This window comes from Diplotaxodon limnothrissa, linkage group LG3 (assembly GCF_057381915.1).
Source record: "Diplotaxodon limnothrissa isolate DT_005_m linkage group LG3, D_limnothrissa_male_GT1.1, whole genome shotgun sequence".
In the NCBI taxonomy this organism is placed as follows: Eukaryota; Metazoa; Chordata; class Actinopteri; order Cichliformes; family Cichlidae; genus Diplotaxodon; species Diplotaxodon limnothrissa.
Genome location: NC_140598.1, coordinates 55,971,233 through 55,994,850, shown reverse-complemented (window position 1 = coordinate 55,994,850; position 23,618 = coordinate 55,971,233). Strand labels below are relative to the sequence as shown.

Sequence of the window (23,618 nt, the reverse complement as noted above, 5' to 3'; positions counted from 1 at the left end):
CACAGACGACAGCTTACAGTCCTGCGTGAAGATGAAAGTGACTTCGTACCACGGCAGACCCGCTGCTTTTCAGCATCTCTTTATCGACCACTTTTCACACACGGTTGCTGTACGCAGACAGCCGGCTGTAGCTTTTCTGCTCACAGCCCGACAACACAACAGCATAGACGGCACAGACGTTAAGGCGGCGAGGCGTGATTGCGGGTGCCGCTCAGGTGCGTCCGCCTCCCCTGCAGCGGCGCTGCAGACCACGCCCCGCCACACACATTAACCAGGTAAAATACATATTTAGGCAGAATTTTGCAAATGTATATTTTTCATTTTTCAGCAGCATAGTGCTTTTTTCTAATTACTTTTTAAAAGTCAGGTCAAGGCTCCAAAAGCCCAAAGGCGATATAAGGGTGGCGGCTCACAACAGTTTTTGTTTGCTGGATCATTTTAGTTCAGCTGGGTGTCTTTCCTTTTGTTATATTTCTTTAAGAGTTCAAAATGTGTTAATTACATAAATAAAATGTAATTTTCTCTGTAGCACTTCATGGATTTCATAAGCAACACACCTTAGTTGCTCTGTGGATTCTTTTAAAAAGCAGTTAAAAACGTTTCTGTTCAAACAAGCTTTTTGTTGATCTACATATTTTATATTCTTTACATTATTTACATTTGATCTGTTAAACTGTGTATAATTTCTATTGATTGTATCGTTTATTTTAATATTTGTGTACAGCGCTTTGTGATGTCTGTCTGTGAAAAGCGCTTAATAAATAAACTTTACTTACTTACTTTAGTTGTTCACACAAAGCATAAAGGTAAAAAAACAATATATACAGTGTTATCTTCATTTTAGATTTTAAAAAGTATTTGCGGCTCCCAGTGTTTTCTTTTGCGTGGAAACCGGGTCCAAGTGGCTCTTTGGGTGTTAAAGGTTGCTGACCCCTGGTCTAGCATATGCGGCGCGAGCGCAAGAATGCACATCCACGTGTGTGTGTGCCCAGGGGTGTAAACGTGAGGGGTGTATTGAAATTGTCAACTTGCTGTGAGCCTGGAAAAAGCGATAAATTGAAGCATCATTTTCATCTGCAATTTTGGAAAGCTGATAAAAAAGCTCTTCCTTCAGGGCAGAGAAAAAATTGATGGACAGAGTCCAGATGGAGCTTCTAAGGCAGGGGTGTGAAACACAAGGCCTGGGGGCCAGAATCTAGCCGGCAAAGATTCCAATCCGGCCCACTGGACAGCTTTGGGAAATGTGATGTAGGGCATGAATTTGGAACTTTTTATAGACTTTTTACTGTGTTTTCATAGGGTTTTCCTGCTGGTAAAGAGCTCCCTTAGGGCCATTCATATACACCAAACTAATTGAGTAAGCAATTATAATAAATAAATTATAGTTACAATTTACGATTTACTGTTGAAATCTGCTTTTTTCCCAAATGGTCCCACAGTTGAAAAGCTTAGATTTCTTAGAATTTAAGTCCAAAGAGTCACACTGACAAATGTCTTTCCTTTGCTACAGCAGCATTTCTTTATCACGTTGACAAACTCTTAAAATTGCACTTCTTTATTGTTTCTACTTCTTTAGATATTTAGATAAATGCGAGTTAAACTTCTTTACACTGACAGGGCGTTTACACTCATCCAGCCAACGATGTAAAATGAGTTTGACATCCCTGATCTAAGCGGTCGATTTGCCTTTAATTTGTTGGAGATAGTGGCTCATTTCCAGATTCCACATTGGAATTGATACCAATATTTATCATATAAACTTCGGTGAACTTGAAAAAAATAGTTGTGAACGCAGCTTGGAGTGCTTTAATATGGCCTGTAACATGCTAATGAGCAAGCAGCATTGGCGTGACTCTGAGGGGGAGCCACAGCCGCAGGTCCCATCATCACAATGTTATATCACAAGCTGACCTCGAAAAGGTTTCACTTAAAAGTAATTTCACGTAGTCATTTTCTGCGGCGCCTCTGTAGCCTTAATAGTAAGGATGCAAACCGAGCAACCGAATCGTCCCCGATTTCACTGTCGGCTGAGTGGACCCTCCAGCCTTACTCCCCCACCCTCACTTCCTGTCTATCACCACCGCTGCGCTCAGATGAAGGCGTCTATACCAAACTAATACAAATGTTATAAGCAGCGATGCGATTGTCTGTTTTATTGGATCGTATTAAGCCCGTATGTCTAATGAATGTTTCTTAGGCAATAACTTGTGACACGAGCAGAGTAATAATAGTGTTTCACATTTCTCCTATGCCCCTGATATAATGAGGACCTAAAAAAAAAGCGAGACAGAAATAGTGTTGTGAAAGCTCAGGGTGAAAAAACCGCATGTAGTAATTACAGTGTGTGTGTGATCATGCTGTTGGGGGGGGATGTGCTGAGGCTTCCCTATATGTGTGTGAGTTAATTCATGTGTGATTACCATGATAACTGCACATGAGGTCTTAGCTGATTTGTTGATTTATTTGCACAGGCATGAAAGTAGATGCCTTTAAAGAGAGAGAGAGTGTGTGTGCGTGCATTTCTGATTACTTTCCTGACACTGCAGGTACGGAGGGATCTCCGTCGGAGCAATCAACTCTCAAGTTCGTGTGACGGAGGCAGCAATCACGGATACATTCAGAGATCTAAAAGGCCTATTCAGTTCAGCTCAGGTATGTGATAAATATTGGCAATCACAAAGTCAAACTTGTTGACACCACTGGATTATTTGAATTTCTTTTATGGTGTAGAAAAGTAGTACAATGTAGTGCAAGGCCAGAAGTTGTACTGTTGGAAAATATCCCATGGGCATCTACAAAGACACACAAAACCTTGAAATTAGTTTTTTTTTTTTTCCATCTTTCTGTTCCTGCACCACATACTGTACATAAAAATGATGGCAACAAGAAAAGACCAGCCTCAGATCAGCAGTGTGATGATACCTGAAATGTCTTTGAAAAAGAGGAAATTTGTTGCACTATTTGTTTATCCTTTGTAAGAGCATTACAGGCATGGCTCAAGGTCACGTGAGTCTGGTCTGCAACTTTGCTCTAGAGTCAGTTATCCACCCAAATATTACAGGCATTGCCATGAAATCTTCCAGGCAGACCCCCCCCATGCTGACTCCTGTTAACATTCTGTATTTTGAAACCAAGTGTCTGCAGCATCGGACGCTTTACCACAGACATTGTACCTAGAAGCCTTTGAAAATCCTCATATAATAATATAACATAACATTATAATATAATATAAGCACATTCTAACTGTACTATCACACTTTATTTAGTAGTACATTAATGAGGCGCAACAAGCTGTGGCCTACTTTGTATCAATTTAGACAAACTTGTAAAAAGCACCATAAAAACACTAGTCTACTACACCTCACACAGAAATTGACTTTATTCAAGCTCCACAGCAGCGTCAACACAGACATAGCACCACACATCCCAAACAGCAAAGTGATTTTAATTCCCAATAAAGCTTGCAATATATGACTAAATGAAATACCCAGTAACTAACAAGTGCAAACGTGGATAAATTTGTTATTATTGTGCATTAAAACTGTGTGACCTGTTGCATGCTGACTTGAGTTCACAGTGCAGTTTTCTTGTTATAAGCAATAACTGACCCTCTTATAAAGTACAGCTGTGTTAACAAAAGACCCTTTAAATATGTTTCCTTCAAGCGCACCATTTAAATTTCTAATAAAGTATATAATCATATAATTGGATCTCACATTGTTCTAGGTAGTGCACTACTACTGATTAGGCCTTAATTTAAATGTAAGGTAGCTAATTAGGATATGAGCGTGTTTATTTACCGTCTAATAAAGAACATTTTCATCCTAGTTGTGTTTCGCTTGATTCAAAACAAGTTTTATTACATTCAACATAAACCGATTGCCGCTGAAGTCACGACAGATTCTTCTAAATTTCTACTTTTGAATCTACTGTCATAATCAGGATATTTAACATGTCCAGCAGGTTGATTTATAACTAAAACGCTTCAAAGCTACTCCCAACACTGCTTCCAGGTTCTCCTTGAACCTTTATCAGTGTAAAAAGTGCTCATTCATCTATAGAAATGACAAATAAATAAACCGCAAGCCATCATCAGCGTCGTGTTACGACCCAGCGCTAAATGTTTGTAGCAGTTTTGTGAGTGAAGAGGCTGCTCTCCCTCCTGTCAAGGCTGCGGCTCGCCGCTTTTATTTTGACTGCGCCGCTCCTAATTGGAGCGTTGAGTTCTTTATTCAGACAGCTTTGTATCTTGGATACCGGTGATGTCACTCGCGGTGGACTTTTGGACTCCGCTGATTTCTCGAACAATTGAGAGAGAGAGGACCGAATTCAAAAGGAAGGAGGAGGTTTAATTCCTTCAGATCCATTTTGTTGAGTGTCCATGGCAACAAGCTGCTATTGTCTGAGCGCCGCTGTGAATAAATCGAAAAATCTTGTGCACAAGATCGCACAATCCGGCAAATCCGCTCCCCATACCGCATTACTTAACCTTCTTATTAATGAAGTTCATTCAGTTTCAGGGTTTTCTTTTCTGTATTCTTTAACTTCTTCCATTCAGTCTGCTCAGTGCCTGCATCAGGATTCAAACTCTTAGGAATGTGTAGTGTTTTCTTAAAATTCATGCCCACTCACTTGTCACCTCCCCGTGCCTCTCCCTCTGTCTCGCTCCCTCAGAGTCTGTCGTTAACATTTTAAATTTTGGACGTTCAAACTACACCGTCGCTTTGCCCCCGGGGGTCTCCGGTCTCATCCCTCACCGAGGCTCTCTCCTCTTCTCTCCCCAGAACCTCGACGCTAATGTGACTTTAATTTGTGCAGCAGCGATGATGTAACTCTAATGGCCGGGCATTAGCCGTCCCAGCTCTGCATTCCTTGTTATTAAAGTGCTACACTGTCCTTGGGAAATGTCTGCTTCTCTTCTGCTGCCCCTGCTGCTGCTCTGCAGGCGTTGCGACGTGAGACTCTTAACTGGAAGTAACGTGTTTTTGCACTCGCAGCCACCTGCGCCAACTGGGAAGTGGGCTTTGAAATTTCTGTTTCATTGCATTTTCTATGTCTAGCAGGTAGAAAATGGAGCTCTGAGAAGCAGGAGGCGGTGGGAATGGAAAGAACAAGAGAGGCTGTGCGGTGGGAAGTGTATAATTAAGAACCCCCACCCTCCCCCCGCCTCAGAGGAGCCACTGTTTCATGTAGATAGCGTTAATGATACGCAGCTCCCCGAAATGCTTGCGTAACACATTTTTATTATTTAAATTATTCACAGGAACAAGCCCCTTAATTTAATAAACTGTAAACTTCTCCCCGGCAGATTCCTGGAACACACACATATTAACACACTTGCCACACAGGCCGTTTGACCGCTGAACTACGCGGGCCGATTTTGGAAAAAGTCGCCGCACACTCGAGTGGCTTTATTGCCGCGTCGTGAGCCACTGCACCGATGGGGTCCTCTGGCCAAACCAGCCTTGTCATTGTCCTTGAGCGGGGGAGAGTTTGTCAAGGATTAGACGCGGCCAGCCGCTGGCAGGCACACTTCTCATCCCGTCCTCAGCGACGGCTAATCCTCAGGACGGCTTCCTATTTGGAGCCACTTGGCACAACTCAAACCCGAGTGAAGGGAAAACAGGAAACACGGGCAGAGGTCGCCCGTGCTGCTGCTTTAGGACGAAAGCAGAAGACTTGTTCTCCGCCTCGAGTACGAATAAGTAATGAGCTGGAACAGAGGGGGATGTTATTTAGCGCTCTCCTCTTATTTCAGGGTGCATTGCTGAAATGATGTGTAAACACTGTGTTTAGGCGCAGATGTTTCCAGATGTTTCTAAAGCCAGCCACAAGGTGCTAAACAATTGGATGAGTTTTGAACAGAGAGAAAAAAAAAGAAAGAGGCACAGTATGATCTCCTCGGCCCGTTGTCCTCAGGTAACCGTCTGAGCCGAGCGGCTGGAGAGATCTCTTTTCTCTCTTCCCCCCCCCCTTCCCACTCCCACTCTCTCTGTTTCGCTGCAGACAGCCACTCACACCTGAGCACCTTCCTGCATTCTCGGGATGTCTTTCTTGATTTTTCTCCTCTTATTTTTCCCCGCCGCCCCGCCCCTCGCTCTCCAGTTGTCACCTTCACTTTGCCTCCTCCTCACTCCGTGCCACGTTCGCTGCCCCTCCTCTTCCACAGCCCCTCTGATGAAGGCAGAAGTCCAACAGGAGGTCCATTTGCATTTATATCACACATGTAATGTGCTCAGTAGTCTTATGGCCGGGGCCGAACAGCATGGTATCAACACGACACTTTGGGAATGGCACGCCTGTCATCTCGAGCCCTCATCCCAAGGCTCATTTCACATGAAACATGAGTGCAGCAGAGGAGATTTTAATGCAACCTGTCCGGGCTACCATCGCTCTCCCTCCCTCCCATTTTCATCACCTCACCACAAAGCCCGGCTGACACTCTGAAAATCATCCCTGTGCTTGTGTTTTATTTGCGACTAAACCCTCTCCCACCCCCTTAAAGCCGATTGGTTCATTTGGTATGTAGGCTGCTTGCGTGAACTGTGAATCTTTGTGTCATGCCCACCCCCTGCCATCTTTTACAATTATTTTACATAATTTAATAAAGCAGTAATGTCGAAAAGAGGGGGGGAAAAAAAGTAACAAGAATAACAAGGGGACACCCCCAACCTTAACCCCACCCCCTCCACCGCCACCCCTCAAGTCGGAGGAAAATAAATGGTTCAGCACACCCCCAAAAGGCTCCCTGGAAATCCTGATTCTCATGTCTCTCTCTCCCTTCTCCCTCATGTTTTTGCATTTCAAAGAGCAGCGGTGGTCTTCCGAGTGTGTCCAATTAAGTCTCCCAACTCATTTCTTATTTCTTGTTTTCCTCTTCATTAGGATAACGTGACTGATCAGCTCTACCAAAGCGCTGAGACGCTGCTCAAGAACCTGGGAACCAGGGACAACGTCAAGGTATTGTTGTGAATGTACATTACACCGAACACGGGATGAACGTTTAGCGACCGCAGAGGTGAAATCAGCCTCGTGCGGTGCAAAAACAGGCTACAGAGGCAGCGAATACCCAAACACAAGGCCACCAACTCATCTATCTCACTCAGGCCAAATGCTTGATATAGAATTGTGATGCTTTAACTGCATAATGAGCCTCATTGTGGGTTAAGACCTGTATAACTGAATTTAAATCAAAAGCAGACAGTGCTATAAATAATTTAGCAGCTACATCCTGGTGATTTAGTCTCTAACTAAACTAAAGAAAAAAATGTGATCACTTGTTGCTATTCTGAAGCCTTTCTGTTCTGCTGTGCTAAACATAAAAAAAACCCACAAAAAAACCTGCTAACCCAAACTTGAGCTTTCCAAGCGGCGATAAATGAATTTGTGTTTCCATTTTCCATCTGGTAATGAATTAAAAAGGAGTCTTGAAGTAAGTAAGCGCGCTCTGCGAGTTGAGTACATTTGTGTTTAATGCTGAAATACTGCCGAAGCTGTCCTATAAAAGTGTCTCACACTTATATTTCTCATTCTGAGGGAAGAAAATTTGCTTCTCCCCCAGAAGCACTTTGATGCTTAAAGTAGTTTCAGAAGTGGAAATGTGGCTTGCCATCATATCTTACATATTTTTCGCTCTATCACCCTCATGTATTTAGCAGACAGGCTTAGCTTACGATCTGTTATCTTGCATACATCAAATGGTATTTTAGCTGTAGACCTTTCAGAAACTGCTGGATGGGAGGAAAAAAACAAAAAACAAAAAAAACAAAACAGAAAATAATATCTATTTTTGTCGATCTCCTCTTGTGAGATACAAGAAGAAAGGAGAACACAGCAGCAAGCAGACAGAAAGAAATGTGTGTGTGTGTGTGTGTGTGTGTGTGTGTGTGTGTGTGTGTGTGTGTGTGTGCGCGCACTTTCAGATTTCTCCACGTCCTCCTCTGTGATGCGGTGCTATGTTGGGCTGACACTCAAACACCATCCACTCTTAATTAGCGCTGCACTATCAGCAGGGAGCTCTCCCTCTCACTCCAACTCTCTTTCATCCATTCTTTTTCTTCTACAAGCAGCCTCAAACTCAGGGAATCACTTACAGTAGAAACAGAAGGCACTTGGAGGTTCCTCTCCATCCTACTCGGACTATTAACGCCGATACTGTGGTCAACTTCTCTACATCTTTTGTTAATTCTTCATTTAATATGTCGGACTGTTTTATCCCACACACACTTGAGAATTTTACCAATACTTTTTTAACTACATGTTCCTCGATTCTTAACACTGTTGCACCTATCAAACACAAACGCCCCAGAACCTACTCGCAATGCTGGTTAAACGACTCTGTCCGTGTTCTACGGCGTTTGTGCAGGCGCGATGAGAGGAGGTGGAGGAATGATAGACTCCAGTCATCATATGACATTTTACGTATTAGCCGCTCGAAATTCCAATCTGCTGCCAGAATGGCTAAAGCAGCCTTCTTCGCTAAGATTATTACTTCTAATGGTGACAATCCTCGCATCCTATTTAAAATTTTTAACTCAGTGGTGAATCCTCGTCCCTCTATGCCACTCTCGTGCTCCCCAGGTCTCTGTGAAAAATTTTCAAACTACTTTCTAGATAAAGTTTTATCTCTTAGATCTACGCTTCCTTTGGTGGCTGACAGTATGTCTAATCCTGACTGTTCTGCTGCCTTACATCAATTTGAATTAATTTCACTTCCCACTCTGAAGCGTATAACTGAGAAACTAAACAATACTAATTGTGTACATGATGTTCTTCCATCTCGTATAGTCAAGGATTGTTTTAATGTAATTGGACCCTGTCTATTGTCTATATTGAACCTCTCCTTGCTTTCTGGTTATGTACCTTCAGTTCTTAAACATGCTTTTATTCAACCCGTTTTAAAGAAAAATAACCTGGATCATAGTGATTTTGCCAACTATAGACCGATTTCCAAGCTTCCTTTCTTGGCTAAAATCCTTGAGAAGGTGGTTCTACTTCAACTGCAGACCTACCTGGACGAGAATAATATAAATGATAAATTCCAATCAGCCTTTAAACAACATCATAGCACTGAATCAGCGCTGCTTCGTGTTTTTAATGATCTTTTACTTATGGCTGATAATGGTCGTCCTTCTGTTTTAGTTCTATTGGATCTTTCATCTGCATTTGATATGGTTGACCATAACATCCTAGTCGCAAGATTAGAGCACTCTGTTGGCATTAAGGGCACTGCCTTGGACTGGTTCAAATCTTACCTCTCCAATCGGCTTTCTTCGGTACATCTGGCCTCATCTTCCTCTTCCCCTGTACCTGTTTGCTGTGGTGTCCCCCAGGGTTCTGTGTTAGGCCCGACCCTTTTCTCACTGTATATGCTTCCTTTAAGCGCTATCTTTGAGAAATACCACATTGCTTTTCACTATTATGCGGATGACATCCAGATTTATTTTGAGTTACATGATGATCTCGCTTTATCTTTAAATAACTTTCGTGAGTGCATGAGTGAGGTCAAGAAATGGCTGTTGGCAAATACTCTTATTCTCAATGAAAAAAAGACTGAAATCATGATTTTTGGCAGTAATGCCCTTCGCGCCAAACTTCAAGATGCCTTTGGCTTTCTTACTAGTTCTTTCTCTGATACTGTCAGGAATCTGGGTGTCTTGTTTGACAGCTCCTTTAAACTTGATAAACAGGTGTCTGCTGTTGTCAGATCTAGTTTTTATCAGCTTCGTCTCATCTCCAGGGCCAGACACTATATCCCGTATAATGACTTAGAAAAGCTCATTCATGCTTTTGTAACGTCAAGACTAGATTACTGTAACTCACTCTATTCTGGTCTCCATGTTACCCTTCTACATAGATTACAGACAGTTCAGAATGCTGCGGCACGTATTCTAACTAAAACCAAGAAGTTTGACCATATTACTCCGGTTCTTGCTGAGCTGCATTGGCTGCCTATCAAATACCGTATTCAATTTAAAATTTTGCTGCTTACGTTTAAAATTATCAATAATACTGCACCAACCTATCTTAAGGAACTTTTAAACCCTTATGTCCCTGCCAGGGCTTTAAGGTCATCCTCGCAGTTATTGTTAGTTCAGCCCAGATCTCGGTTGAAATCTAGAGGCGATCGATCGTTTGCCTTTGCTGCACCTGAGTTATGGAACAGCCTCCCGATTGGCATTCGGGAGTCTGATTCTATTTTTTCTTTTAAAGCACGCCTTAAAACTTATCTTTTTGAACTTGCCTTCTCTACCCGTTAAATGCTGACTGTTAACTGCGACCTATTGCATTAACTTTTTACTATTCCTTCATTCTTGGTGTTCTCTATCATGCGGCACTGGGTCTGCTATAATCTATGTGCTGCAGTCCATTTTATTAGTGGCTTTCTACTGTGAACATTGTCTGCTGTTCTTATTATATTTGATATTAATGCTCTTAACTGTATTATTTTATTGTTTTTTGTAAAGCACTTTGGTATGCCTAAGGCTTTTAATGTGCTCTATAAATAAAGGTTGTTGTTGTATACAGGACAGGAAATAGCGTTGGGAATGTGCATCAGTAGCAATAATGTACCGTACATCTCACTGTGCACGCGTGCTGCACAAAGATCTGAAGGACCAACACTGTCTCATCAATGTGCTTATTAGACTACTGAGTTCAGATGCCAGAGTCGTACACAAGGTGCCCTGTGATGCACTGACAGGCCGGTGAGAGGTAACCACTTTATTCTAGAGACTTACAGTACTGTGCAAAAGTCTTGAGCCACCCCATAATTCTTTCTTATAGTTCTCTTAAAACAATAGTCCTCCCAACTTTTTGAAGGTTTTTTCTTTTTAGACATTGGCTGCTTTTTCACTCACTGTAAGTCCAGTCTTATCTGACCATTATTGGTTTAAGCCACTTAACACTGACCTATGAATCATTCAAGCATCAAAAATGCACCTAACTGAAGGAAGGAATCAGTGTTGTGACTTTATATACTGTTTTACTAGAAGCCTGTAAAACAAACAAACATATTCTTTCAATTTCTTTAGTCCAATATATGAAAGAAATTGCAAAAAAACAAACAACTTTTACAAGATTTGCGCTGAAAGTCAGTGATACAGAGATAAAACAGTGAGTGTCTACAGCCATCTGTAAAACACGGTGGAGGCTCTGTCATGATTTGGGATGCATTTTAATCAGTGATGTTGGGGATCTAGTCAAAATCGATGGAAATATGAAAGTACCATCAGATTTGATCCGCAATGCAACACCATCTGGAAATGACCATCTGTCGTTGATTGGAAATGGCTTGACAATAGCATGATCCCACACACACACAGTGCTAATGCCGTAAAAGCAGACCTGCCAACATCCAAAGAAGAGCTTTGGATGTGCTTCAAGAAGCCCGGAGATCTATTCCTGAAGATTACTTCAAGAAATGACAAGAAAGCTGCCTCAGAGAGTTCAGACTGTGTCAAAGAATAAAGGCAGTCATGCCAGATATTGACTTTCAATGTGTGTTTTCACATTTCAATAAATTTCCTGCTAAATGTTCCAATTTTCTATGAAAATATAAAGAAATGATGGGTGGCTAAAAACATTTGCACAGCACTATACTCGCTGCATTAGGAGGCTGTAGCAGAGCTCATGATAGTCAGCCCAGAGATTATGACTCACATCCCTTTGGGACCTTTTTGTTTTGCTCTTTTTATTGACTGAAAGAATAAAAAGCCGTTTTTTGTCTTTTTACTCACGCTTCTAGAGTTTCACACAAGGAACTCTGCACGTTACCGTGCACTAATGCCACAACCTGCTGCACCAGGCTCCACATCTGAAGTGTACCTCGTGCATAAAGCGAGCCACATCAGCAGCTTGGATAAGAAGCATTAATTGACGCCCCGCTAATGAGATCCGGATAGTAGTAAATCCGTAAATGACACAGACAACTCTTTACAGTGGTGATATTTGCCCTTTCTTCTGTTACGCTAAAGTGTTCACACTGTGTTTGCTTTCTGGTACTTTTGTTGGTGTCACGTTGATGCTAAAACACACCCAGCAGACAGATTCTGCCCTGATCTTTTATTCACTACCTCACTGGGTAGTTAATTTCTCCCTTTTCCTTTTCCACCTCAGAATTAAGAGGGCACATCCTTCATCACTGACCTGTTCCACAGTTTTAAAAAAAGTAAAGATTAGAATTGAATCTTCACTTCTCCACGTCATCTCTCGGTTATCTCTCCCTTCATAACCTGCCTGTTTTATTTTATTTTTCCTATTATTTGTCCACGAGTCTTACCTGATGTAGTTGCTAGGAGACATGGGAAGCAAATGCAAACCCCTCTACATGCTGTTCTCTGTACCAATTGTCTGTTCTACTGCAGGTGTGGTTCTACAACCAGCTGCGGCACGCCGTGGCGTCCTTCTTTAGCGTGGCCAACAACGGCATCCTGAGAGGAAATCTGCCAGCGGGACAGGACCCGCGCCAGTACGGCATCTCCGTCACCAATCACCCCCTCAACCTCAGCAAAGAGCAGCTCGCCAGTGCGGCCATGTGAGTCATCGGGCAAAAAAACAGGGGTTAAAGCTTTCTTCTTAACCTCTATTAGGTTTTTGTTTGGGTCCATATTAGGAACAGGGCTTCTCAAATACTGAATAGTACATCATTTGGTTAGTATAACTGTCCAGAAAGGTAGTGTAGTGTTAGTACCTCACAAGAAGAGTAAAAATGTTCTGCATTTGAACTTGCTGAACTTTGTAGAGTTTGCATGTTCAAGTCCAAAAAAATAAAATCAACAACTCACGCACATGGAGTAAAACTGTGACTCCACATTACCTTTAGATGTGGATGTGAGCCTGAGCCTTGGTTTGACTTCAAGCACAAGCTACTAACGGTATACTGGGAGAAAAGCCCCTAGCCTGCAGTTTTCTCCCAGCCTTTTGACGCGCGCAGCTACGACGATGCATTTTCTCGTGTTTGAAAGAGCCGCTTTTTAATTTTCTGACACTGCATTATGAGATGCAGAAGAAAGAGACTGATGGTGACCGGGGAACCGCGACAGATAAGGCAAAGAGAGAGAGGGAGAGAGGAATGAAGTGAGGGGGAAGAAAAACAGCATAGACTGAGGGAAAGCAGATGAGTGGGAGACAATAAAGTAGACAGCAGAGAACAGACAGACAGATAAATGAGGGATCGCTTCGAGTGTGCGTAGATTTGGAGGCCCATGGGAGTTCCTCACGAGGGTGTACCATTCCCTCCCCGCATGCTTTATCTTAGGGCGGATTTCTATGAGAGCTGGAGATTAATGACGTGCTAAATCATAATATATTGGCTCATACCATTCGGATATAATTGCTTTCTGTGTACGGCTCTGTGTTGTGTTCACAGCTAGTGTCTTTGAGCTGGATTGTATCCCGTAACGTCATCAATTTCCCGTTTGCGGTCCTCAGTGTGAGCGGCACATCTACTGTAAAGTAGTTAGATTACGTCCCTCTGCAGCACATCATCATACAGTGCCACGACCACAGCTCAGTAACTGCATTTCCATTCCACTTTCCCCCCGCTGCTCCAGCTCTCTCCCTCGGTCAGGTGTTTATGTGGTGATCAGGTGCTGACGACAGGCCTGAGTTAGAGAGGGGAAGACAGCGCCGGGGTTAGGGATAATTACGATATCCTGTAGGTTCAGGATGAGCCTCTTCTGCTCTCTCTAGCAGCCCGTGCAGAGCGTGAAGACTGCAATTTATGAACTGAGATTTTCAGATTGCCTCGGACACTCCTTCACCGCTGAATAAGAGCGGACATTGTAGGAGGGGAAAGGGCCATGGCTTCTAGAGCACCTGACTCAGCACAATTTGAAGCTCCACTTATCGAAATGTATATTTTATGACTATGGATCAGATGGCAGCGTGCGATACGAAAGTTTTTTTTATATTTACAAACTGTAAACAGATCTTATAAAGTGGCAGCATGTAGCATCGGTAAGCTAGCAGACAGAGAGTTGTGCACATTAAAATCGAACTGAAGCGAGTAAATATTGTACTTATGTTCATTTGGTAGCCAAAAGCACACCTCTTTTATAACTCAGAGCGGTTTTTAAGGGGGGTTTAGACTTTACAGTTACAGTACTGTGCAAAACTCTTGAGCCACCCCTCTTACACATGCAATACAGCACATTTCTCCCTGTTTCCCTTCCTTACGCACAACTTCTTCACAGCTTTCCTTCCAATAAGCCCATTTCTGTTGAACAGTAGATGAATCAGCTGATGTCTCTTAGGTCCTGTGTCTGGTCTTTGCTGTATATTTTTTTCACTGTTTCTTAAGGACATTGCTTTTAGATACTGCACATCTGCTGTAAGTAGTTTTTAGATTTTCCACTTCCTCTTTTTGTCCTCCACTTGTCCTATTTCCACACTTTTTAGGAATAGCCTAGTTGGTGCAAAAATACAATTTTGGGCCTGTCAAGTGTGTTATCTTTGTAATTTTTCATAATCTCAGCTACAGAAATGTGAACAAATGTTGAACAACAAATGTTTTCTGCCCTGAAAATGGTCAAGTACAAGGACTGAATATGAGTGAAAAAGAAGCCAATGGCAATGTCCAAAGAAAAACTCGGAGAAAGACCAGTTAATTGCAGCGAGCCAAAAAAGCCACAGTCACCAAAGGCCAAAAAAAGTATCCCGCCCATCCTGTCAAAATATTCTGAAATGCACCAACCTCGGCCTTAAATGAATCCCTGTCACTGACACTTCCACAATGTTATGGTGAGACCGCAGCTAAACCTGCAATTTCGATAATAATTCATCCCCATTGACTTGCTCCCTTGCTAGCTTTTGGACACCAGTATTTCACTGCACCGTCTAATTTGAAGTGACACTCCCCTCTAGTGTACTTCACAGCCTATTTCAATGCAAGCGATGTCATGAGCCACAAAATTGTGAAGGGCTGCGCCGGTGGAAAGAAAGTCGACGCTTACACCCACAGAAATTACCACTTCATTCCCACAAGGTCTCCGTGCTTTATCTCGCATCGGCACAGAAATGGAGCCTCCCGAAATGTCAGCGTTGGCACCGTTTCATTATTGAGAGATATGCATTGCTTCTTAATTGCTGGGGAACATCAATTTGGCAACTGACAAAAATGTCTCATCTTGCCGCGCTTTTGAATTTGATGTGTAATTTATTTGCAATCAACGAATTATGACACTTTCTGTTCTTGCTGCTGTGCAAAAGTATACTATTGATAACGTGCACATCACACAGCTTACCCTATGATTGTCTCTGGAGCTCTCTACCTGCATGTTGCTTTATAATAGAAATAATGACCGGAGTGTTGTACAGCCAATTTGTTATCTTGTGTTTTTAGCATCTTTTCAGCATAACAATCCCCTGCAGCCACTCTAAATAAAATAATAATAATAATGAAAACTTAAGGAAGGCAACACAAACTATAAAGCTTTACTCCCACTGCACATCTTCCCTGCACTTGCATTAGTAGTTAATTAGCAGATTGCTTGTCCTCTTTTCACAGCAATTAACCACCTTCAAGCATTCAGCCTGCGATCATTCACAGCTTTGTCCCCTACATTACCTCCCCACCCAAACAGAGCACGCAGCCCTTGAAAACTGCTAGAAATGTGGGCTGGCACGCACTGCTGTTAATGATTTCATATTTATGTGTTCTAATTGCGCCTGGTTGGCGATGATAAATATGGACATGTAGCCACGCAGGGTAACTTATTTCATATGCTAATTAAGCAGCGGGAAGACTCGTGAAAGATTATCAGGAGGCAAGGGGTGAGGATTTGGGAGGGTTGTGGGGGCAGTTGGGGTGGTCAGAGTCACAGATCGCAGTTTTATCCAATGCTAAATGAGCAGACGCAGTAAAGGACACTTCCAAAGGTAGCGTGGCATAAATAAAGACGCACGGCAGGGGAAATTTGAGAGATTTGTGTGTGACGGATATTGTTGCGGATGAATAAGTCTTCTAAGATTTTAGGATGTGCTGTTGGACAAGCTGGAAAGAGACAAAAAGGAGCCCTAAACGTGTCGTAGTTTCAGAAGGCCGGTGACATTTAAAAGCTTCTTTTTTTAAAATTCTATCAGGTACAAACAGCAATCAGTCAGTGCTGTAAAAGCTAGGCTAATGTAGACATCAATACTAACAAGAACATTGAAACGTTAGTTATCTGACTTATTTTTGCAGGTGTAGCGGAATTAGTTTAAATGCATCGTTGCCTAGTGTTAAATTTGATTATGTCTTAATTACAGGAAATGAGCCAAAAGTTGTTTTGACATTGTTTCAAGTGTCATCAGGCTCATTTCCTGATAACAGACCTGCTGATTTTTAACAGAAACTCTTAAAACTGGTTTTATACACACAAAAGACTGAATTTCTCCCACAGGACAGTCCGGACTCTTCCACGGCTGTTCTTTATTGTCACTGATGTCACAGCAGTGATGGCCTTGTGAATGACATTAGAGGTAGTAAATAGTGCGTTCTCATGAAAATAGAAAACCAAGTGCGCCCATATTCCCCAAGAAGTACATTAAAATACAGTGAATACCTCATAAGGATGGAAAACCGAAGGTTCATGGACTGCAGTTCTGTATTTCATAAAGTCTGTTATTATATGTGTTATATCTCTCATACTGCAGTTCATGTGGATGATTTTATCCAAAGCACCTTACAGGCCCCGGGGACTTACTCCGTAGCTTTGAAAACCTAGTAGGTGCCACAGACTGATAAAAGATGGACGTAGCAAAAATGTGATGTGAATCAGAAAGTACCCAACACCTCAGTTACACTGAAGTAAAAATAGGATGGGAACCTTCTTGTGATTAGGGAAAATTTGTGGTTGCCCAGTGAATGCACTGACTTTTGTTGCCATCGGAGGTAGATTGCAAGTAGTTGGGATGTCCAGAGGTTGTGCCAGCAACACTGATTACACAGGTCACCTGGTGGGAGGCAACTTGTCTCCAAACTGTCACAGTCTGTCTCAGTTTAGCAAATAAGTGGAAGTTGCTTTGAAGATGGCAACTGACTGCGAGTGGTCACAGACATTTCAAAAGCAGGGATCGTGACATTCTGCTGCACGGCAACATCTGTTTTTCCCCAGTGTGACTGCAGCATTACACCTACATTCTTTCTAATGGCCAGCAGGGGGCGATTTCACTCAATGCAAAATAATTTTGGGTTCTATAGAAATCTGTCAGAAAACGACCCTTTGGACTGTGACCTCGGTATACAGGGAGTGCAGAATTATTAGGCAAATGAGTATTTTGTCCACATCATCCTCTTCATGCATGTTGTCTTACTCCAAGCTGTATAGGCTCGAAAGCCTACTACCAATTAAGCATATTAGGTGATGTGCAACTCTGTAATGAGAAGGGGTGTGGTCTAATGACATCAACACCCTATATCAGGTGTGCATAATTATTAGGCAACGTCCTTTCCTTTGGCAAAATGGGTCAAAAGAAGGACTTGACAGGCTCAGAAAAGTCAAAAATAGTGAGATATCTTGCAGAGGGATGCAGCAGTCTCAAAATTGCAAAGCTTCTGAAGCGTGATCATCGAACAATCAAGCGTTTCATTCAAAATAGTCAACAGGGTCGCAAGAAGCGTGTGGAAAAACCAAGGCGCAAAATAACTGCCCATGAACTGAGAAAAGTCAAGTGTGCAGCTGCCAAGATGCCACTTGCCACCAGTTTGGCCATATTTCAGAGCTGCAACATCACTGGAGTGCCCAAAAGCACAAGGTGTGCAATACTCAGAGACATGGCCAAGGTAAGAAAGGCTGAAAGACGACCACCACTGAACAAGACACACAAGCTGAAACGTCAAGACTGGGCCAAGAAATATCTCAAGACTGGTTTTTCTAAGGTTTTATGGACTGATGAAATGAGAGTGAGTCTTGATGGGCCAGATGGATGGGCCCGTGGCTGGATTGGTAAAGGGCAGAGAGCTCCAGTCCGACTCAGACGCCAGCAAGGTGGAGGTGGAGTACTGGTTTGGGCTGGTATCATCAAAGATGAGCCTGTGGGGCCTTTTCGGGTTGAGGATGGAGTCAAGCTCAACTCCCAGTCCTACTGCCAGTTTCTGGAAGACACCTTCTTCAAGCAGTGGTACAGGAAGAAGTCTGCATCCTTCAAGAAAAACATGATTTTCATGCAGGACAATGCTCCATCACACGCGTCCAAGTACTCCACAGCGTGGCTGGCAAGAAAGGGTATAAAAGAAGAAAAACTAATGACATGGCCACCTTGTTCACCTGATCTGAACCCCATTGAGAACCTGTGGTCCATCATCAAATGTGAGATTTACAAGGAGGGAAAACAGTACACCTCTCTGAACAGTGTCTGGGAGGCTGTGGTTGCTGCTGCACGCAATGTTGATGGTGAACAGATCAAAACACTGACAGAATCCATGGATGGCAGGCTTTTGAGTGTCCTTGCAAAGAAAGGTGGCTATATTGGTCGCTGATTTGTTTTTGTTTTGTTTTTGAATGTCAGAAATGTATATTTGTGAATGTGGAGATGTTATATTGGTTTCACTGGTAAAAATAAATAATTGAAATGGGTATATATTTGTTTTTTGTTAAGTTGCCTAATAATTATGCACAGTAATAGTCACCTGCACACACAGATATCCCCCTAAAATAGCTAAAACTAAAAACAAACTAAAAACTACTTCCAAAAACATTCAGCTTTGATATTAATGAGTTTTTTGGGTTCATTGAGAACATGGTTGTTGTTCAATAATAAAATTATTCCTCAAAAATACAACTTGCCTAATAATTCTGCACTCCCTGTATATGTTCCTGATAGGTTTATAGTCCCTTGCTTGTCTATAATCTCAGGAGGTCTGTCTGCGGACCTGTGCAGGCGGAGGCCGACACAGTCCTATTTTATGTCCCTCAGTTTCTCAGTCAGATCATCAAGTCTCTTTAAAAACACTAAGATGGTGACAGTCACAATCCTAAGCTCAACATGAACATGAAACTAAAAGAGTTTAAAACTAAAGGGTCACGGTAGCTGTGTCCATCTTTTATATACAGCCTGTGATAGTAGACAGAATGTAAATTCTAATGATTTTCTTTGTGTGCTCCATATATTTTTAAAGCCAACGTAGTCTACATCACCTCAGAATCAAACTTTATATTTAGCCCCATGGACAAAGTTTAATATCCACTTTCTTTTGCCCTGGTAGACCCCTAATAGCTCGCCAGTCAACTTTTTCTATGCTGTGTCCTCTTCAATTACAGGGCCACAACCTCCACTGACGTCGTGGTGTCCATCTGCGTTATCTTTGCCATGTCCTTCATCCCTGCCAGCTTTGTCCTCTTCCTAATCCAAGAGAGGGTGAACAAAGCCAAGCATCTGCAATTTGTCAGTGGAGTAAACCCAGCTGTCTACTGGTTGGCCAATTTTGCCTGGGACATGGTAAGTACCAGCTTTATCTGACAGCTGTGTCTGCGCCTCAAATATTCTCTCTTTCTGAAGCTTCGGCTCTGTTACCTGACCCATTAAAGCCAGGTAAATACTGTGTAATATATGCTATAATGTGATTCACCCCAGCAGTTTTCGCCTGCTTTATTTTATACTACCCTTGTAATATACTACTTTGGGCCTTTTTTTGCCCACCTAAGGCTAAATGTAAAAATATCCATCCACTGTAATTGACAATGTAGCTTTGACACTGCTGGCTACTGGGAAAAGCTTCACCTGAGACAGTTATTGGCTGAGGCGTAATTATCGACAGCAGCTGCCCCTGCTGGTTATGCTCAACAGGCTTACCGGCAGTTTCCCCGAGGCATAATGGAAGTAAACATTTCATCAGGTACCTTTGGTAAAGAAATTGCATCAGGACACTCATCATTATGGTGGATAAATGCTGTCTGGGTGGAAGACAAATGCACCTAAGGAGCCTGTCTAATGATTCTTGCCCGAAGCTCCCCGCATTACCATGCACGCTCTATCAACAATAAGGATATTACAGTGAATCTAGTCTGAAAGCTCTTTAATATTTCAGTCTAAACTTTTTCTGTAATAAACATGTATCATTGTAACCTGATACATTGTATGTCTATTATCTGCAGTATTCCATTTATTCGCCAGGGGGGATATTAATCCGAAGGGTGATTATATAATAATAGCATCATCAGTTATGTTTGTTTACTTCTGTAGGGGGAAAAAAAGTCGGCTAGTAAAAAGCGTGCTGTCTGGTTTGATTTGAAGTTGAATGGATTTAAACAATCGTTGGATAAATATTAGTCTTAGATCAAAATTTTATAGAGCCATTGTACATGCATCCAATTCAGCGTGTCACTGAGCGACCGCTTGCTTCAAACACACGAGAATCAGATGGCTGTTATTCACTGGATTAATTAGAAAACTAAAGCCGGATACATTCGCTAATTAAAAAGTCATCTACACATTTTATAATTACACGGTCTTTCAGTTGGCGTAAAAAAAAAAAAAAGTCATAACGCTTTAATGGAGTCGTAACCACCCTAAAGAGTGACTTTTTTAAGCCTGTGCTTTATTTTGACGTGTGTGTTTGTGTTTACAGTGTAACTACATCGTCCCCTGCTTCATCGTGATTGTGATCTTCCTCGCCTTCCAACAAAAAGCCTATGTTTCCCCTCCTAACCTGCCGGCTTTGATCCTCTTGCTTATTTTTTATGGGTGAGTAAATGACATATTTCAGAGTAGCTCAGAGAATTATGGCGTGCCCAGATTTCTGGGATGGGCTGTCTTTTAATATTCATTGATTGACTTCTGAACACTTCAGGTATCCACAATAGAAAGCTGTCATAGTAGTGCAGGTATTGGCTGAAATGTAAGTTCTTGGTACGCACTGTAATATTTTGTTGCCCTACCTTTAGCTCCGATGACGGCACGTTAGAGGTTTGCCGTGACAACGTAAAGGGATTAAGATCTCAGTGGGGTTAAGGTGAGGTCTCCGCTGTGGTGGTCGATCCATCTGTGAAAAGGACGATTTACTTTCACTGAACCCATCTTTCACAATTTGAGCCCGATAAATCCTGGCATTATCATCTTGGAACATGTCCACGCCGTCGGAAAGAAGAAGAAATTCATTAATGGAGAAACTCTGGTCGATCAGTAAATGCAGGTAGTTAGCTGACTGCGTTTTTGAGGAGATAATGTTGCTGAACCTTGACCAGTTGAAGCAACCTGAGATCAGGCTTTTACTGTAAGCACGAGGCGTGATGATGCATCACTTCACCCGCCTCTCTTCTTAACCTGATGTGCCCGGCACTCAGGAACAGGGTAAATCTGGACTCATCAGACCACATGACTGTTCTCCATCGCTCCACAGTCCAACCTTTAAACATCCCTGGTGAACTGAATTGTTTTTTTTCCCCAAGTAGCCAAACTGATAAGTGGTTTTCTTAAGGCCAGACAACTGTTTAGTCCTGATCCCTGGAGTTCTCTTTACATTGTGTGTGTATAAATGCTTTTACTTAGCTGCGAGTTCAACTATTAATTTGACCTCTGATCATGATCAGTCATGATTTTCACATTTCTTCTTTGAGTCCCTTCAGCCTTTTGTACTGTGTTGAATAGTTTAACCCAATTTTAATAGTTTTAGTAAACTTCTGAATTGTGTTGTTTGCTTGATACAGACCATTAAATCTGACCCTTCTGAAACAGAGAACATCTTTTCCACGACCACAGGATGTGTCTTTTTACGTGGTTGTTTAAGAAATGAGAAGCTACTCACTTCAGTCAGTCAGTCAAGGTTAAATAAGCTGTTTCCAGCTGAAACGTGTCATTATATTACATTTTAGAGATCAACCACAGAAATTAAAGCCATGTTCAGCTGCGGATGGAGTCATCAAAAATCCATTTAACTGCCTAAAAAGGGTGCATAATGTCCATTTAGACCGCTTACATTGTTTACCTGATGTCACCTTTCTGATGAGGAAGTGAAGCTGTTTCACTCCACCACACTCAATGAACAAAACCAGTAGTTTACCAGTAGTTCAAAGTTTGTTTGTCCACTGCTGCTGCTTCGGTAAATTAGTTAGTTTGTGTTACCGTGTGACTTTTTTGTTAAAGGGATAAAAATTCATCACGCAAAAATTACTCAGTAAACCAGCAGCTCCTGTTTTCTGTGAGGTAAAAAATACAGGGAGCAACAGACAGGAGGACAAAGGAGGGAACAACTAAGCTGTAGTGCCTCTTCACCTCACTGTGCAATACCTTTTGTGCAATACTTTTGTAAATAGTCAACGGTGCAATAGACTCAATACTTGAAATGTGCAATTCACTTGTATTTTTATTTTTATTCCTATTTATTCTATTTATCCCCTTCGTATATTTTATTTATATTGTCTCTGTATTTATATATATGTGTGTGTGTATAACTCTGTAACTTCTGTCGGTGCTGTGCTTTTTTGGAAATCGAATTTCCCAGAGGAACCCACCCGAGGGATTAATAAAGTTCTATCTTATCTTATCTTATCTTACCTGTTCAACTCACACGTGCAACTTTAACACTTGATTAAAGTTTACCTTCAAAGTTTGTGTTGTTATTCATTGTTGAACCAGCCTTTCCACGCTGTAGGAGAACTTTAAAAGTGATCTGGCACTACCTCAGAATCACCAGCTAAGAAGCATTAGCTCACTTCCACGCTTACACTTCCTTTGTTCATTTGAACTATTAAGACTTTCCCAAATGAAGATGACATTTGGCAACTTCCCCTCCCCCATACACTTAATGAAGAGTTTTGACACCTCACGAAATGTCAGTAAATATGTGGTATGATGACCATTTGAACAGGTTCTAGCAGGTAGTAAGCTGTACAGGTAAAGACTACCCTTTTGTTGCATAACCAGTCATTTTGTCCTAAAAGCCGGCTTGAAGTATGACAGAAACCATTCAGTTCAGAAAAAGGGGACAAGGGTTTCTCCTTTTAGGTGTCCGAGGGGTAAATAGTTATCTGCGACAGTGTCAAAAAGCCCCACAAAGCCAGAGTAATCGAAGAACTGACGTTTATGCCACTAATCTTTAATTCATATCTCCAATTCAATCCAGTGCGTTTATTACAACGTATTTTATACATTTTCCGCAATAGTTTGTACTTTGTGTAATACTTATACTACGTCCATTGAAAGATGCACCAGTGCACACAAATAAGTTAGTAATACTAGTCATTGGAAGTGACACACACCAAACCCTAAGCCTAACTATGATCACGTCCTAATCCCCAACCCTGACCCTAACCACATCGGTCGGCTTTTTCCACCCTGCAAACCTATGACATCGTAACATTGATGATGATTGGTCACTTGCAATGTTGCAACTGGACCAACATTGGTTTTGATGATCCAGGAAGAACACCACCGCAGGGATATCAGATACAGCTATGGCACATAGTGAAGGAGACATGCTGTGTAGCTTAGCTCGTACAAACAGGTCTGTGTGCTTCTCAGAGTGAGGCTGCAGTCTGTTTCCAAAGATTCCTAATCTAAAAAGAACTGAATCAGAAAGTTACACATACGCCTCTGAAGTAGGTCAAACTGAAACTCCAGCACTTGAGTAAATGTAATGAGATCAAAACGTGTTACTTTCAAATTACATTCAAAGGTCTGGTTATATGACAGGGGTTTGC

At 42.0% G+C, this 23,618-nt stretch overlaps 1 protein-coding gene across 3 annotated transcripts in view; it reads left to right on the top strand.

The window, feature by feature from the left end:
- Positions 1 to 23,618, top strand: part of LOC146636641 (phospholipid-transporting ATPase ABCA1) — a 214,854-nt gene that overhangs the window by 132,693 nt on the left and 58,543 nt on the right. For all 3 annotated transcript variants that reach the window (XM_085349624.1, XM_085349622.1, XM_085349625.1), the window contains exons 33-37: positions 2,547 to 2,652; positions 6,886 to 6,960; positions 12,366 to 12,535; positions 19,242 to 19,419; positions 20,549 to 20,664. In XM_085349624.1, coding sequence (XP_085205750.1) covers positions 2,547 to 2,652; positions 6,886 to 6,960; positions 12,366 to 12,535; positions 19,242 to 19,419; positions 20,549 to 20,664 — 645 coding nt within the window. The remainder of the gene's footprint in view (positions 1 to 2,546; positions 2,653 to 6,885; positions 6,961 to 12,365; positions 12,536 to 19,241; positions 19,420 to 20,548; positions 20,665 to 23,618) is intronic.